Source organism: Nerophis lumbriciformis, linkage group LG04, assembly GCF_033978685.3.
Source record: "Nerophis lumbriciformis linkage group LG04, RoL_Nlum_v2.1, whole genome shotgun sequence".
Classification (NCBI taxonomy): domain Eukaryota; kingdom Metazoa; phylum Chordata; class Actinopteri; order Syngnathiformes; family Syngnathidae; genus Nerophis; species Nerophis lumbriciformis.
This window is the reverse complement of record NC_084551.2, coordinates 679,020-691,555: the sequence shown is the minus strand read 5'-3', so window position 1 is coordinate 691,555 and position 12,536 is coordinate 679,020. Positions and strand designations below refer to the sequence as shown.

The window sequence follows — 12,536 nt, the reverse complement described above, 5'->3', positions numbered from 1 at the left end:
AAAAATAAAGAAATAAAAAGATAATAAAGAACTAATGGGGTATCGGACTGTCTGATTGTGGCAGTCCGCTCCCTGTATGATCAGTGCCAGAGCTTGGTCCGCATTGCCGGCAGTAAGTCGGACACGTTTCCAGTGAGGGTTGGACTCCGCCAAGGCTGCCCTTTGTCACCCATTCTGTTCATAACTTTTATGGACAGAATTTCTAGGCGCAGTCAAGGCGTTGAGGGGATCCGGTTTGGTGGCTGCAGGATTAGGTCTCTGCTTTTTGCAGATGACGTGGTCCTGATGGCTTCATCTGGCCAGGATCTTCAGCTCTCACTGGATCGGTTCGCAGCCGAGTGTGAAGCGACTGGGATGAGAATCAGCACCTCCAAGTCCGAGTCCATGGTTCTCGCCCGGAAAAGGGTGGAGTGCCATCTCCGGGTTGGGGAGGAGATCTTGCCCCAAGTGGAGGAGTTCAAGTACCTCGGAGTCTTGTTCACGAGTGAGGGAAGAGTGGATCGTGAGATCGACAGGCGGATCGGTGCGGCGTCTTCAGTAATGCGGACGCTGTATCGATCCGTTGTGGTGAAGAAGGAGCTGAGCCGGAAGGCAAAGCTCTCAATTTACCGGTCGATCTACGTTCCCATCCTCACCTATGGTCATGAGCTTTGGGTTATGACCGAAAGGACAAGATCACGGGTACAAGCGGCCGAAATGAGTTTCCTCCGCCGGGTGGCGGGTCTCTCCCTTAGAGATAGGGTGAGAAGCTCTGTCATCCGGGGGAAGCTCAAAGTAAAGCCGCTGCTCCTCCACATGGAGAGGAGCCAGATGAGGTGGTTCGGGCATCTGGTCAGGATGCCACCCGAACGCCTCCCTAGGGAGGTGTTTAGGGCACGTCCGACCGGTAGGAGGCCGCGGGGAAGACCCAGGACACGTTGGGAAGACTATGTCTCCCGGCTGGCCTGGGAACGCCTCGGGGTCCCACAGGAAGAGCTGGACGAAGTGGCTGGGGAGAGGGAAGTCTGGGCTTCCTTGCTTAGGCTGCTGCCCCCGCGACCCGACCTCGGATAAGCGGAAGAAGATGGATGGATGGATGGATAAATAAAAACTAGAACAGCCAAATAGCTATAACTAGTATGCATATATCTAAAAAAAGGTTGTTTTTTTTTAAAAAGAAGGGCTTTTAAGCCTTTTTTAAAGCATCCACAGTCTGTGGTACCCTCAGGTGGTCAGGGAGAGTGTTCCACAGACAGGGAGCGGCGGAGCAGGAAGCCCGGTCTCCCATTGTTCGTAGCTTTGTCCTCGGAGGTTGGAGGAGGTTAGCCTGTCCGGAGCGGAGGTGTCGTGTGGAGGATTTGGGAATTCTGGCTATTAGGCTGTTCTAGTTTTTATTTTTATTCATTTTATTATCTTTTTTTTTTTTTCATACACTGTAGCACTTTGAGGTTGTTTGCTCAATGTAAAGTGCTTTTTTACAAATAAAATCTATTATTATTATTATTATTAAACAGATGCGCTAACTCGACCCCCCTCCTGCTGTTTGTCCTCAGGACTTATGCCCGCCTTCTTCCCTTCTCCCTCCCATGTGTCCCCGCCCGCCCTAATCCCTTCCCAGGCAGGAAGGTCCTAATTGAGGGTGCAGGCTTCAGTTTGTGGCCTGTGGGCGCCCATTACTGTGTTTTCATAAGCAAGTGAGAGGGCCCGTCTGACTAATTCAATATTCATGTGTCTGCCAGCTACTTCACACACACACACACACACACACACACACAGACACACACACACACACACACACACACACACACTGTCAAATTAGCCCCGCATAGTAAATAACGAAGGAGAGCAGGGAGAAGAGCAGACTAGCAGAGAGGAAAGAAGAAGAAGGAGGAGGAGGAGGGAATCTGAGTGAGTTGGTTGTCAGTTTGGAAGGAAGTCTGCCTCCACGGGCTGGCAGGTGGATGCTTTTGTTTGTTCATTAAATATGAACAACATCCCAGCACACACTCAGTCTAATACAAGCATTTTTTATTTTTTTATTTTATTACTGAAATTCTTACACGTTTTTTTTATTACATTTTTTACCAAGGATGGGTCACAACTAGAGATGTCCGATAATAGCTTTTTTGCCGATATTCCGATATTGTCCAACTCTTAATTACCGATTCAGATATCAACCAATACGATATATACAGTCGTGGAATTAACACATTATTATGCCTAATTTTGTTGTGATGCCCCGCTGGATGCATTAAACAATGTAACAAGGTTTTCCAAAATAAATCAACTCAAGTTATGGAAAAAAAAATGCCAACATGGCACTGCCATATTTATTATTGAAGTCACAAAGTGCGTTATTTTTTTTAACATGCCTCAAAACAGCAGCTTGGAATTTGGGTTTAGGTGGGCGGGGTTGTGGGGGGGTGAGGTGGGGGGGGGCGTAGGGGGTAGCGGGGGGTGTATATTGTAGCGTCCCGTAAGAGTTAGTGCTACAAGGGGTTCTGGGTATTTGTTCTGTTGTGTTTATGTTGTGTTACGGTGCGGATGTTCTCCCGAAATGTGTTTGTCATTCTTGTTTGGTGTGGGTTCACAGTGGGTTCACCTACCCATCTCAGGGCGGACACTCTAACCACGAGGCCACTGAGTAGGTTAGACTTATTTTTAGTAATATTATGACTTTATGGTCAAATAATTCTACATTTCTTCCTGTTAATACCATGATTTGTTTGATAAAGTTATGATTTTAACTATTATAGCAATTTTATATATATTTTGTTATATGTGGCACTAATACTCTCTAATGAGGAGGCTTTTTTTGGCCAGTTTTTATTATATGAAAAAATCTTAATTACTAGTGATTTATTAGCATTTATTAAATTATTTTTTTATTTTTTATTTTTTATTGCTTGAATTTTTTATTGTTTTATTTTTTTTCCTATGATACTGTAATGAGTCTTTAAATTTATTGTGTACAATTTTCCATTCTGTCTTTATTTGTGCACCTTCATTTTATTATGTCAATTGATTTGGTGGTAGTGGGGGGTGTATATTGGAGTGTCCCGGAAGAGTTAGTGCTGCAAGGGATTCTGGGTATTTGTTCTCTTGTGTTTATGTTGTGTTACGGTGCGGATGTTCTCCCGAAATGTGTTTGTCATTCTTGTTTGGTGTGGGTTCACAGTGTGGCGCATATTTGTAACAGTGTTAAAGTTGTTTATACGGCCACCCTCAGTGTGACCCATACTTGCCAACCATCCCGATTTTCCCGGGAGACTCCCGAATTTAACCTGTCGTCACGTTCGCATTTCCGCCATTCAAACAGCGTGCCCACCCAGCCACGTAATACATGCGGTTTTTACACACACATGAGTGACTGCAAGGCATACTTGATCAACAGCCATACAGGTCACACTGAGGGTGGCCGTATAAACAACTTTAACACTGTTACAAATATGCCCCACACTGTGAACCCACACCAAACAAGAATGACAAACACATTTCGGGAGAACATCCGCACCGTAACACAACATAAACACAAGAGAACAAATACCCAGAATCCCTTGCAGCACTAACTCTTCCGGGACGCTACAGGCTACAGTATACCCCCCCCACTACCACCCCCCCCCCCCCCCCCCCCAGAATGAAAAATTGTACAAAATAAATCAAAGACTTATTACAGTATCATAGGAAAATAAATAAAACAATAAAAAATTGAAGCAGTAAAAAAATAAAATAATAATAATTTAATGAATGCTAATAAATCACTAGTAATTAAGATTTTTTTTATATAATAAAAACTGGCCAAAAAAAGCCTCCTCATTAGACAGTATTAGTGCCACATATAACAAAATATATATATAAAATTGCTATAATAGTTAAAATCATAACTTTAACAAACAAATCATGGTATTAACAGGAAGAAATGTAGAAGTATTTGACCATAAAGTCATAATATTACTAAAAAGATGTCTAGCCTACTCAGTGGCCTAGTGGTTAGAGTGTCCGCCCTGAGATGGGTAGGTCGTGAGTTCAAACCCTGGCCGAGTCATACCAAAGACTATAAAAATGGGAGCCATTACCTCCATTACCACTGCCTGAGTGCCTGCTTGGCACTCAGCATCAAGGGTTGGAATTGGGGGTTAAATCACCAAAAATGATTCCCGGGCGTGGCCACCGCTGCTGCTGACTGCTCCCCTCACCTCCCAGGGGGTGATCAAGGGTCATGGGTCAAATGCAGACAATGATTTCGCCACACCTAGTGTGTGTGTGTGAGACAATCATTGTTTTTTTAACTTTAAACGTTAGGGGGGAAAAGTTCATTTATGACAAAATAATACTTTTATATTAAAATAAAGTATAATTTTAGGGAATAAAGTTGTATTATTACCAGGTAAAAAAGTCTTAATTTTATGATTTAAAAAAAAGTCATAATATTACTATTAAAAAAGTATAAATGTAGGCAATAAAGTTGTATTATTACCAGGTAACACAATCTTAATTTGATGACAATAATATTCATAATATTATAATATAATAATAATAAAGTTGTATTATTACCAAGTAAAAAAGTCTTAATTTTATGATAAAAATGTCATAATATTACTATTAAAAAGCCTAAATGTTAGGGAATAAAGTTGTATTATTACCAGGTAACAAAATCTTATTTTCAAGATACTAAAGTCATAATATTACTATTAAAAAAAGACAATTTAAGTTGTATTATTAACACAATCTTAACTTTATGACAATGAACTCATAATATTATCAGAAATCAAGTCTAAATGTTTGGGGGGGAAAGTTGTAATATTGCCCAATAACAAAATATTCCTTTCATGATAAAATTATACTTTTATATGAAAAAAAAAGTATAATGTTAGGGAATAAAGTTGGATTATTACCAGGTAACAAAGTCTTAATTTTATGATTAAAAAAAGTCATTATATTACGATTAAAAGTCTAAATGTTAGGGAATAAAGTTGTATTATTACCAGGTAACAACATCTTATTTTCATGATAATAAAGTCATAATATTACTATTAAAAAAGTCTAAATGTAGGCAATTAAGTTGTATTATTGCCAGATAACAAAATATGAATTCCATGATAAGTCATAATATTACTACAAAAAAGTTTAACTGTTAGGGAATAAAGTTGTATTGGTACCAGGTAACACAATTTGTGTTATGTTTAAATAAGTCATAGTATTACTATTAAAAAGTCTAAATATTAGAGAATAAAGTTGTATTAGTACTTAGGGGGGTAGATGGTTATATATATATATATATATATATATATATATATATGTGTGTGTGTATATATGTGTATATATGTATATGTGTGTATATATATATATATATATATATATATATATATATATATATATGTGTATATATATATATGTATAGACGTTAGGTCAAGAAAAAACACAGAGGCTATGTCATCCCTACAAGCCTGTTTCGCAGGTTTCTCTGCTCTTCAGGGTTTTTTTCTAACATACATACATATATATATATATATATATATATATATATATATATATATATATATATATATATATATATATATATATATATATAGCCGTCGGCCCCCGGACAGAGCGACTCCAAAACCAACAAAGGTTGCAACTGTCGAAAGAAACCTGATTGCCCTCTCAACGGGGGGTGCTTACAAACATCAGTTGTCTACCAATCTAAGATAACACGCAAGGACATTAACACATCCGACACATATGTAGGATTAACTGAGGGAGAGTTCAAAACCAGATGGAACAATCACAAGGCTTCTTTCAGGAACCAAAACCTGCGGAATATCACAGAACTCAGCAAACACATTTGGGACCTCAAAGACAATAATGTTGAATATTCAATAACATGGCAAATTCTTGCATCCAGCACACCTTACAATAGTGGTAATAAAAGATGCAACCTATGCTTGAAAGAGAAACTGTTTATTATTTACCGTCCAGACCTGTCATCCCTCAACAAGCGCAGCGAAATTGTAACAGCATGCCGCCATAGACGGAAACACCTCCTAGGTAACACATGAGCCAATCACCACGCCCCTACGCCAGCCTGTACCCACCCACTCTGTGCCCTATATAAACCATGGTATGCGAATGCTCCCATTAAAATCTCCTGATGATTGAGGGTACCCCCCCTCATGAAACAGGCCTGTAGAGATGAAATAGTCTTGTGATTTTTTTCCCACACATACATATATATATATATATATATATATATATATATATATATATATATATATATATATACTTCTTTTTTTTTAAATACCGGTATGTATTTTAATAATCCACATTAAAGTGAATTATATTTATAGAGCGCCTTTTTTGTCTGGACTCATAAAGCGCTTTCCATAGTGAAACCCATTATCTGCACCTTTAAGTAAGAGAGTGTGTCAAGTGTCTTGCCCAAGGACACAAAGGCAGTGACTAGATAGATACGGTACTTTATAAATCCCGGGGGGGTTAATGAGATAGATACTTAATTAATTGTTAATAATTAATTGTGTGGTCCTCTGTGTTTTTCAATTGTTATTTATATGTATTGTTTGGATTGGTTTTACCCTTTAAAATCGTTTTTAATCATATTTATTTTTATATGGATTTTATATTGATTTATTTTGTTTTTATTCAGTCATTAGTGGAGCTAAGGACAGTATTTGGATCTTTTGTTTTTAATATTTTTGTGCAGCACTTTGGAAAACATGTTGTTGTTTAAATGTGCTGTATAAATAAAGTGGATTGGATTGGATAATTAATTATCGGTGGCGGAAGCTGGAATCGAACCGGGAACCCTCAAGTTCAGAGCCACGCCGCCCCAACGGGAACGACCGACTTGACTTTGTCACGGAAACAGCAAGTTGAGGAAGTGTTTGGTGTTAAAGCGCCCCCTGTGGCTGCTGACTGTAACTGCTGCTAACCTCCATCTTTTCTCTGTCCCGCTTGTTAGGCACCCCGTGTTACTCCAAGCCCCCGTCCCTGCTGGGCCCCTACCCCCGCAACCCTCCCTTTGACTACCCCTGGGGCTTCAACCCCTACCTCCCCGGGGCCTTCTCTCTCAACAACTGCCCCAAACTGCCCGCCGGCTCCCTCTACCCCTCCCAGTTCTACCCCGGCCCCTTGCAGAGCGGCCTCTCCCAGCTGCCTCACCCCTTCGCCAGCTTGCTGCCCCCGGGGGAGGCGGCAGCAGCGGCGGCGGCGGCGGCGGCGCACACCGGCGGGACAAACGGCACGGCGGGGAGCAGACTGGGCTTGCCGCCCTACCCGGGGAGCCTGACGCTGGGGCGCGCGGACATCGCCAGCGGGGCGTCGTTAGGGGAGAGACCGGAAGCCGCGGCCCCGGGCTCGGTGTTGAACCTGGGCCTCGTCGCCGCAGGGGGCCGCCAGAGCCCCGCGGAGAGGCAGGGCAGCGTGAAGCAGGACCCCGAGTCGGACTCCGACCTGGAGATCACAGACCTGAGCGACTGCAGCTCGGACAATGAGCCCGAGTTCACCGCGGCCAAGGAGGTCCGCCTGGGGGTGCGGCCGCAGACGGCGCCGGATGGGAAGAAGGCGGCCATATTGCCGCCCATCACGTCCGTGTCCCCCCACCCGCTGAAGACCCTGGTACCCATCACTCCCACACCCCCTGCCCTCACGCCCTCGCTGGTCCCCGCCGTGGCTTCTTTGCATGATCGACACAGGGAGACAGAGACTCTTAAGACGATCCGCAGCTAATACTTCTTCTTCTTCTTCTACGGTGTGTGCGCGCTCTTCTTCTCTGTAGCACTTTCTTCTAAACACGCAAACTTTTATTTCTTTTATTTATTTATTTTTACGCCCATCAAAAATGTAATGACATTGAAGATACTTACAATTGTCTTTTCAAAATTGCCGTTTTTGTTTTACAAATATTATGACATTTTGTTTGTAGTATATTGCAAAGTAGAATACAGTATTTTTATTTTTTTTATTTTATAAACCTTTATTTATAATATGCGACATTTCCATACAATCAAGAAATAATAATAATCAAAACAAGTACAGAAACAGTACAAAACAGTGCCAGGGGGTTGTAAACTCAATAAAGGAATTAAATAGAATGCAAAATATATATCCATCCATCCATTTTCTACCGCTTGTAACAAAATGTAAAGCCATAGGCTCACAAAAGTTACATGAATAATTTAACTTTGGTTAAGTTTTCACAGCTTTCTGGTTAAACACGCAAACTTTTTTAAAAAATTTTATTTTTTTACGCCCATCAAAAATTGAATAACATTGAAGATACTTAAAATTGTACTTTCAAAAATGCTGTTTTTGTTTTACAAATATTATGACATTTTGTTGTAGTATATTGCAAAGTGGAATACAGTATATTGCAGTATTTTTCTCTTTTTTTGAATTTTATAAACCTTTATTTATAATATGTGACATTTACATACAACCAAGAAATAATAATAATCAAAACAAGTACAGAAATTAAAGGAACTAAAATAGAATGCAAAATATATATCCATCCATCCATTTTCTCCCGCTTGTAACAAAATGTAAAGCCATAGGCTCACAAAAGTTCCATAAATAATTTCACTTTGAAACACAGCATCATAGTTTTCACAGCTTTTTGGTTAAACACACAGGTTTTTGGTTTTTTTGGCTTTTTTTATTTATTTATTTTCACACTCATCAAAAATTGAAGATACTTAAAATTGTACTTTCAAAAATGCTGTTTTTGTTTTACAAATATTATGACATTTTGTTGTAGTATATTGCAAAGCGGAATACAGTATATTACAGTATTTTTCTCTTTTTTGGGGGGGAATTTTATAAACCTTTATTCATAATATGCGACATACAGCCAAGAAATAATAATAATCAAAACAAGTACAGAAACAGTACAAAACAGCGCCAGGGGGTTGTAAACTCAATAAAGGAACTAAAATAGAATGCAAAATATATATCCATCCATCCATTTTCTACCGCTTGTAACAAAATGTAAAGCCATAGGCTCACAAAAGTTCCATGAATAATTTAACTTTGGTTAAGTTTTCACAGCTTTCTGGTTAAACACGCAAACTTTTTTTTAATTTTTTATTTTTTTACGCCCATCAAAAATTGAATGACATTGAAGATACTTAAAATTATACTTTCAAAAATGCTGTTTTTGTTTTACAAATATTATATTTTGTTGTAGTATATTGCAAAGTGGAATACAGTATATTGCAGTATTTTTCTCTTTTTTTGAATTTTATAAACCTTTATTTATAATATGTGACATTTACATACAACCAAGAAATAATAATAATCAAAACAAGTACAGAAACTAAAGTAACTAAAATAGAATGCAAAATATATATCCATCCATCCATTTTCTCCCGCTTGTAACAAAATGTAAAGCCAAAGGCTCACAAAAGTTCCGTAAATAATTTCACTTTGAAACACAGCATCATAGTTTTCACAGCTTTTTGGTTAAACACACAGGTTTTTGTTTTTGTTTTTTTTGGCTTTTTTTATTTATTTATTTTCACACTCATCAAAAATTGAAGATACTTAAAATTGTACTTTCAAAAATGCTGTTTTTGTTTTACAAATATTATGACATTTTGTTGCAGTATATTGCAAAGTCGAATACAGTATATTACAGTATTTTTCTCTTTTTTTCTTTTTTTGGGGGGAATTTTATAAACCTTTATTCATAATATGCGACATACAGCCAAGAAATAATAATAATCAAAACAAGTACAGAAACAGTACAAAACAGCGTCAGGGGGTTGTAAACTCAATAAAAGAACTAAAATAGAATGCAAAATATATATCCATCCATCCATTTTCTACCACTTGTAACAAAATGTAAAGCCATAGGCTCACAAAAGTTACATGAATAATTTAACTTTGGTTAAGTTTTCACAGCTTTTTGGTTAAACACGCAAACTTTATTTTTTATTGATTTTTTTACGCTCATCAAAAATTGAATGACATTGAAGATACTTAAAATTGTACTTTCAAAAATGCTGTTTTTGTTTTACAAATATTATGACATTTTGTTGTAGTATATTGCAAAGTTGAATACAGTATATTACAGTATTTTTTATTTATTTATTTATTTTATAAATCTTTATTTGTAATATGCGACATTTACATACAACCAAGAAATAATAATAATCAAAACAAGTACAGAAACAGTAGAAAACAGCGTCAGGGGGTTGTAAACTCAATAAAGGAACTAAAATGGAATGCAAAATATATATCCATCCATCCATTTTCTACCGCTTGTAACAAAATGTAAAGCCATAGGCTCACAAAAGTTCCGTAAATAATTTAACTTTGGTTAAGTTTTCACAGCTTTTTGGTTAAACACGCAAACTTTTTATTTTTTTATTTTTTTTTACGCCCATCAAAAATTGAATGACTTTGAAGATACTTAAAATTGTACTTTCAAAAATGCTGTTTTTGTTTTACAAATATTATGACATTTTGTTGTAGTATATTGCAAAGTGTAATACAGTATATTACAGTTTGTTTTTTTTAATATTTATTTTATAAACCTTTATTTATTATATGTGACATTTACATACAACCAAGAAATAATAATAATCAAAACAAGTACAGAAACAGTACAAAACAGCGCCAGGGGGTTGTAAACTCAATAAAGGAACTAAAATAGAATGCAAAATATATATCCATCCATCCATTTTCTACCGCTTGTAACAAAATGTAAAGCCATAGGCTCACAAAAGTTCCGTAAATAAACTTTTATTATTATTATTTTTTATGCCCATCAAAAATTGAATGACATTGAAGATACTTAAAATTGTACTTTCAAAAATGCTGTTTTTGTTTTACAAATATTATGACATTTTGTTGTAGTATATTGCAAAGTTGAATACAGTATATTACAGTATTTTTTATTTATTTATTTTATAAATCTTTATTTATAATATGCGACATTTACATACAACCAAGAAATAATAATAATCAAAACAAGTACAGAAACAGTACAAAACAGCGCCAGGGGGTTGTAAACTCAATAAAGGAATTAAATTGAATGCAAAATATATATCCATCCATCAATTTTCTAACGCTTGTAACAAAATGTAAAGCCATAGGCTCACAAAAGTTCCGTAAATAAACTTTTATTATTATTTTTTTTTCTCCCATCAAAAATTGAATGACATTGAAGATACTTAAAATTGTACTTTCAAAAATGCTGTTTTTGTTTTACAAATATTATGACATTTTGTTGTAGTATATTGCAAAGTGGAATACAGTATATTACAGTATTTTTCTCTTTTTTTTTCTTTTCTTTTTTAATTTTATAAACCTTTATTTATAATATGTGACATTTACATACAACCAATAAATAATAATAATCAAAACAAGTACAGAAATTAAAGTAACTAAAATAGAATGCAAAATATATATCCATCCATCCATTTTCTACCGCTTGTAACAAAATGTAAAGCCATAGGCTCACAAAAGTTCCGTAAATAATTTAACTTTGGAACACAGCATCATAGTTTTCACAGCTTTTTGGTTAAACACGCAAACTTTTATTTTATTTTTATTTTTTTCTACGCCCATCAAAAATTGAATGACATTGAAGATACTTAAAATTGTACTTTCAAAAATGCTGTTTTTGTTTTACAAATATTATGACATTTTGTTGTAGTATATTGCAAAGTGCAAAACAGTATATTGTAGTATTTTTCTCTTTTTTTTTTAAATTTTATAAACCTTTATTTACAATATATATAATAATAATAATCAAAACAAGTACAGAAATTAAAGTAACTAAAATACAATGCAAAATATATATCCATCCATCCATTTTCTACTGCTTTTAACAAAATGTAAAGCCATAGGCTCACAAAAGTTCCGTAAATAATTTAACTTTGGAACACAGCATCAGCTTTTTGGTTAAACACGCAAACTTTTTTTTAAAATTATTATTATTTATTTATTTTTACACCCATCAAAAAATTAATGACACGGAAGATACTTAAAATTGTATTTTCAAAAATGCTGTTTTTGTTTTACAAATATTATGACATCTTGTAGTATATTGCAAAGTGGAATACAGTATATTTCAGTATTTTTCTCTTTTTTATTTTATTTTTCGTTAAACTTTTGATCAATGTCATTTTAGGAACTCGACATGAGCACAAACACAACAGACGAAGAAGACACGGTGCAATATCGCCATCTAGTGGTGCAATCATTACTGTTCCTCCCATTGAATTGAATGAAAACCACGATTTTAAAAGGTGTAAAAAAAAATCCGTGCTTTTAAATAAAGGGAAGAAAAGAGCCGGAATGTAAAGAATTTGTATGAATATTTCCGTGTGTGTATATATATTTTAATATTTGTTATTACTTGCCTATGATGATAAGAGTTAGCTGTATCGTTGTGATTTTATTCCGTATTTAAAATGTAAAAAAAAAAAAAAAAGCTTATGTGTATCACAAAGTTTTTAATTATTCATGAATGAAGATGGGGTTTTTTTGTATACACCAAGCTTATTTGGATTGTCTTAATTGGGCCCTTTGGTCTTTTTTTCTTTCCTCAA

General features: G+C 36.1%; 1 protein-coding gene across 1 annotated transcript in view; it reads left to right on the top strand.

Annotated features, from left to right (window-relative positions):
* Window positions 1-7,802, top strand: part of erfl1 (Ets2 repressor factor like 1) — a 36,067-nt gene extending 28,265 nt beyond the window's left edge. The window contains exon 5 of the mRNA XM_061944442.1: window positions 6,941-7,802. Within this exon, the coding sequence (XP_061800426.1) occupies window positions 6,941-7,707 (767 nt within the window). The 3' untranslated portion in view covers window positions 7,708-7,802. The remainder of the gene's footprint in view (window positions 1-6,940) is intronic.
* Window positions 7,803-12,536: the final 4,734 nt, after the last annotated feature.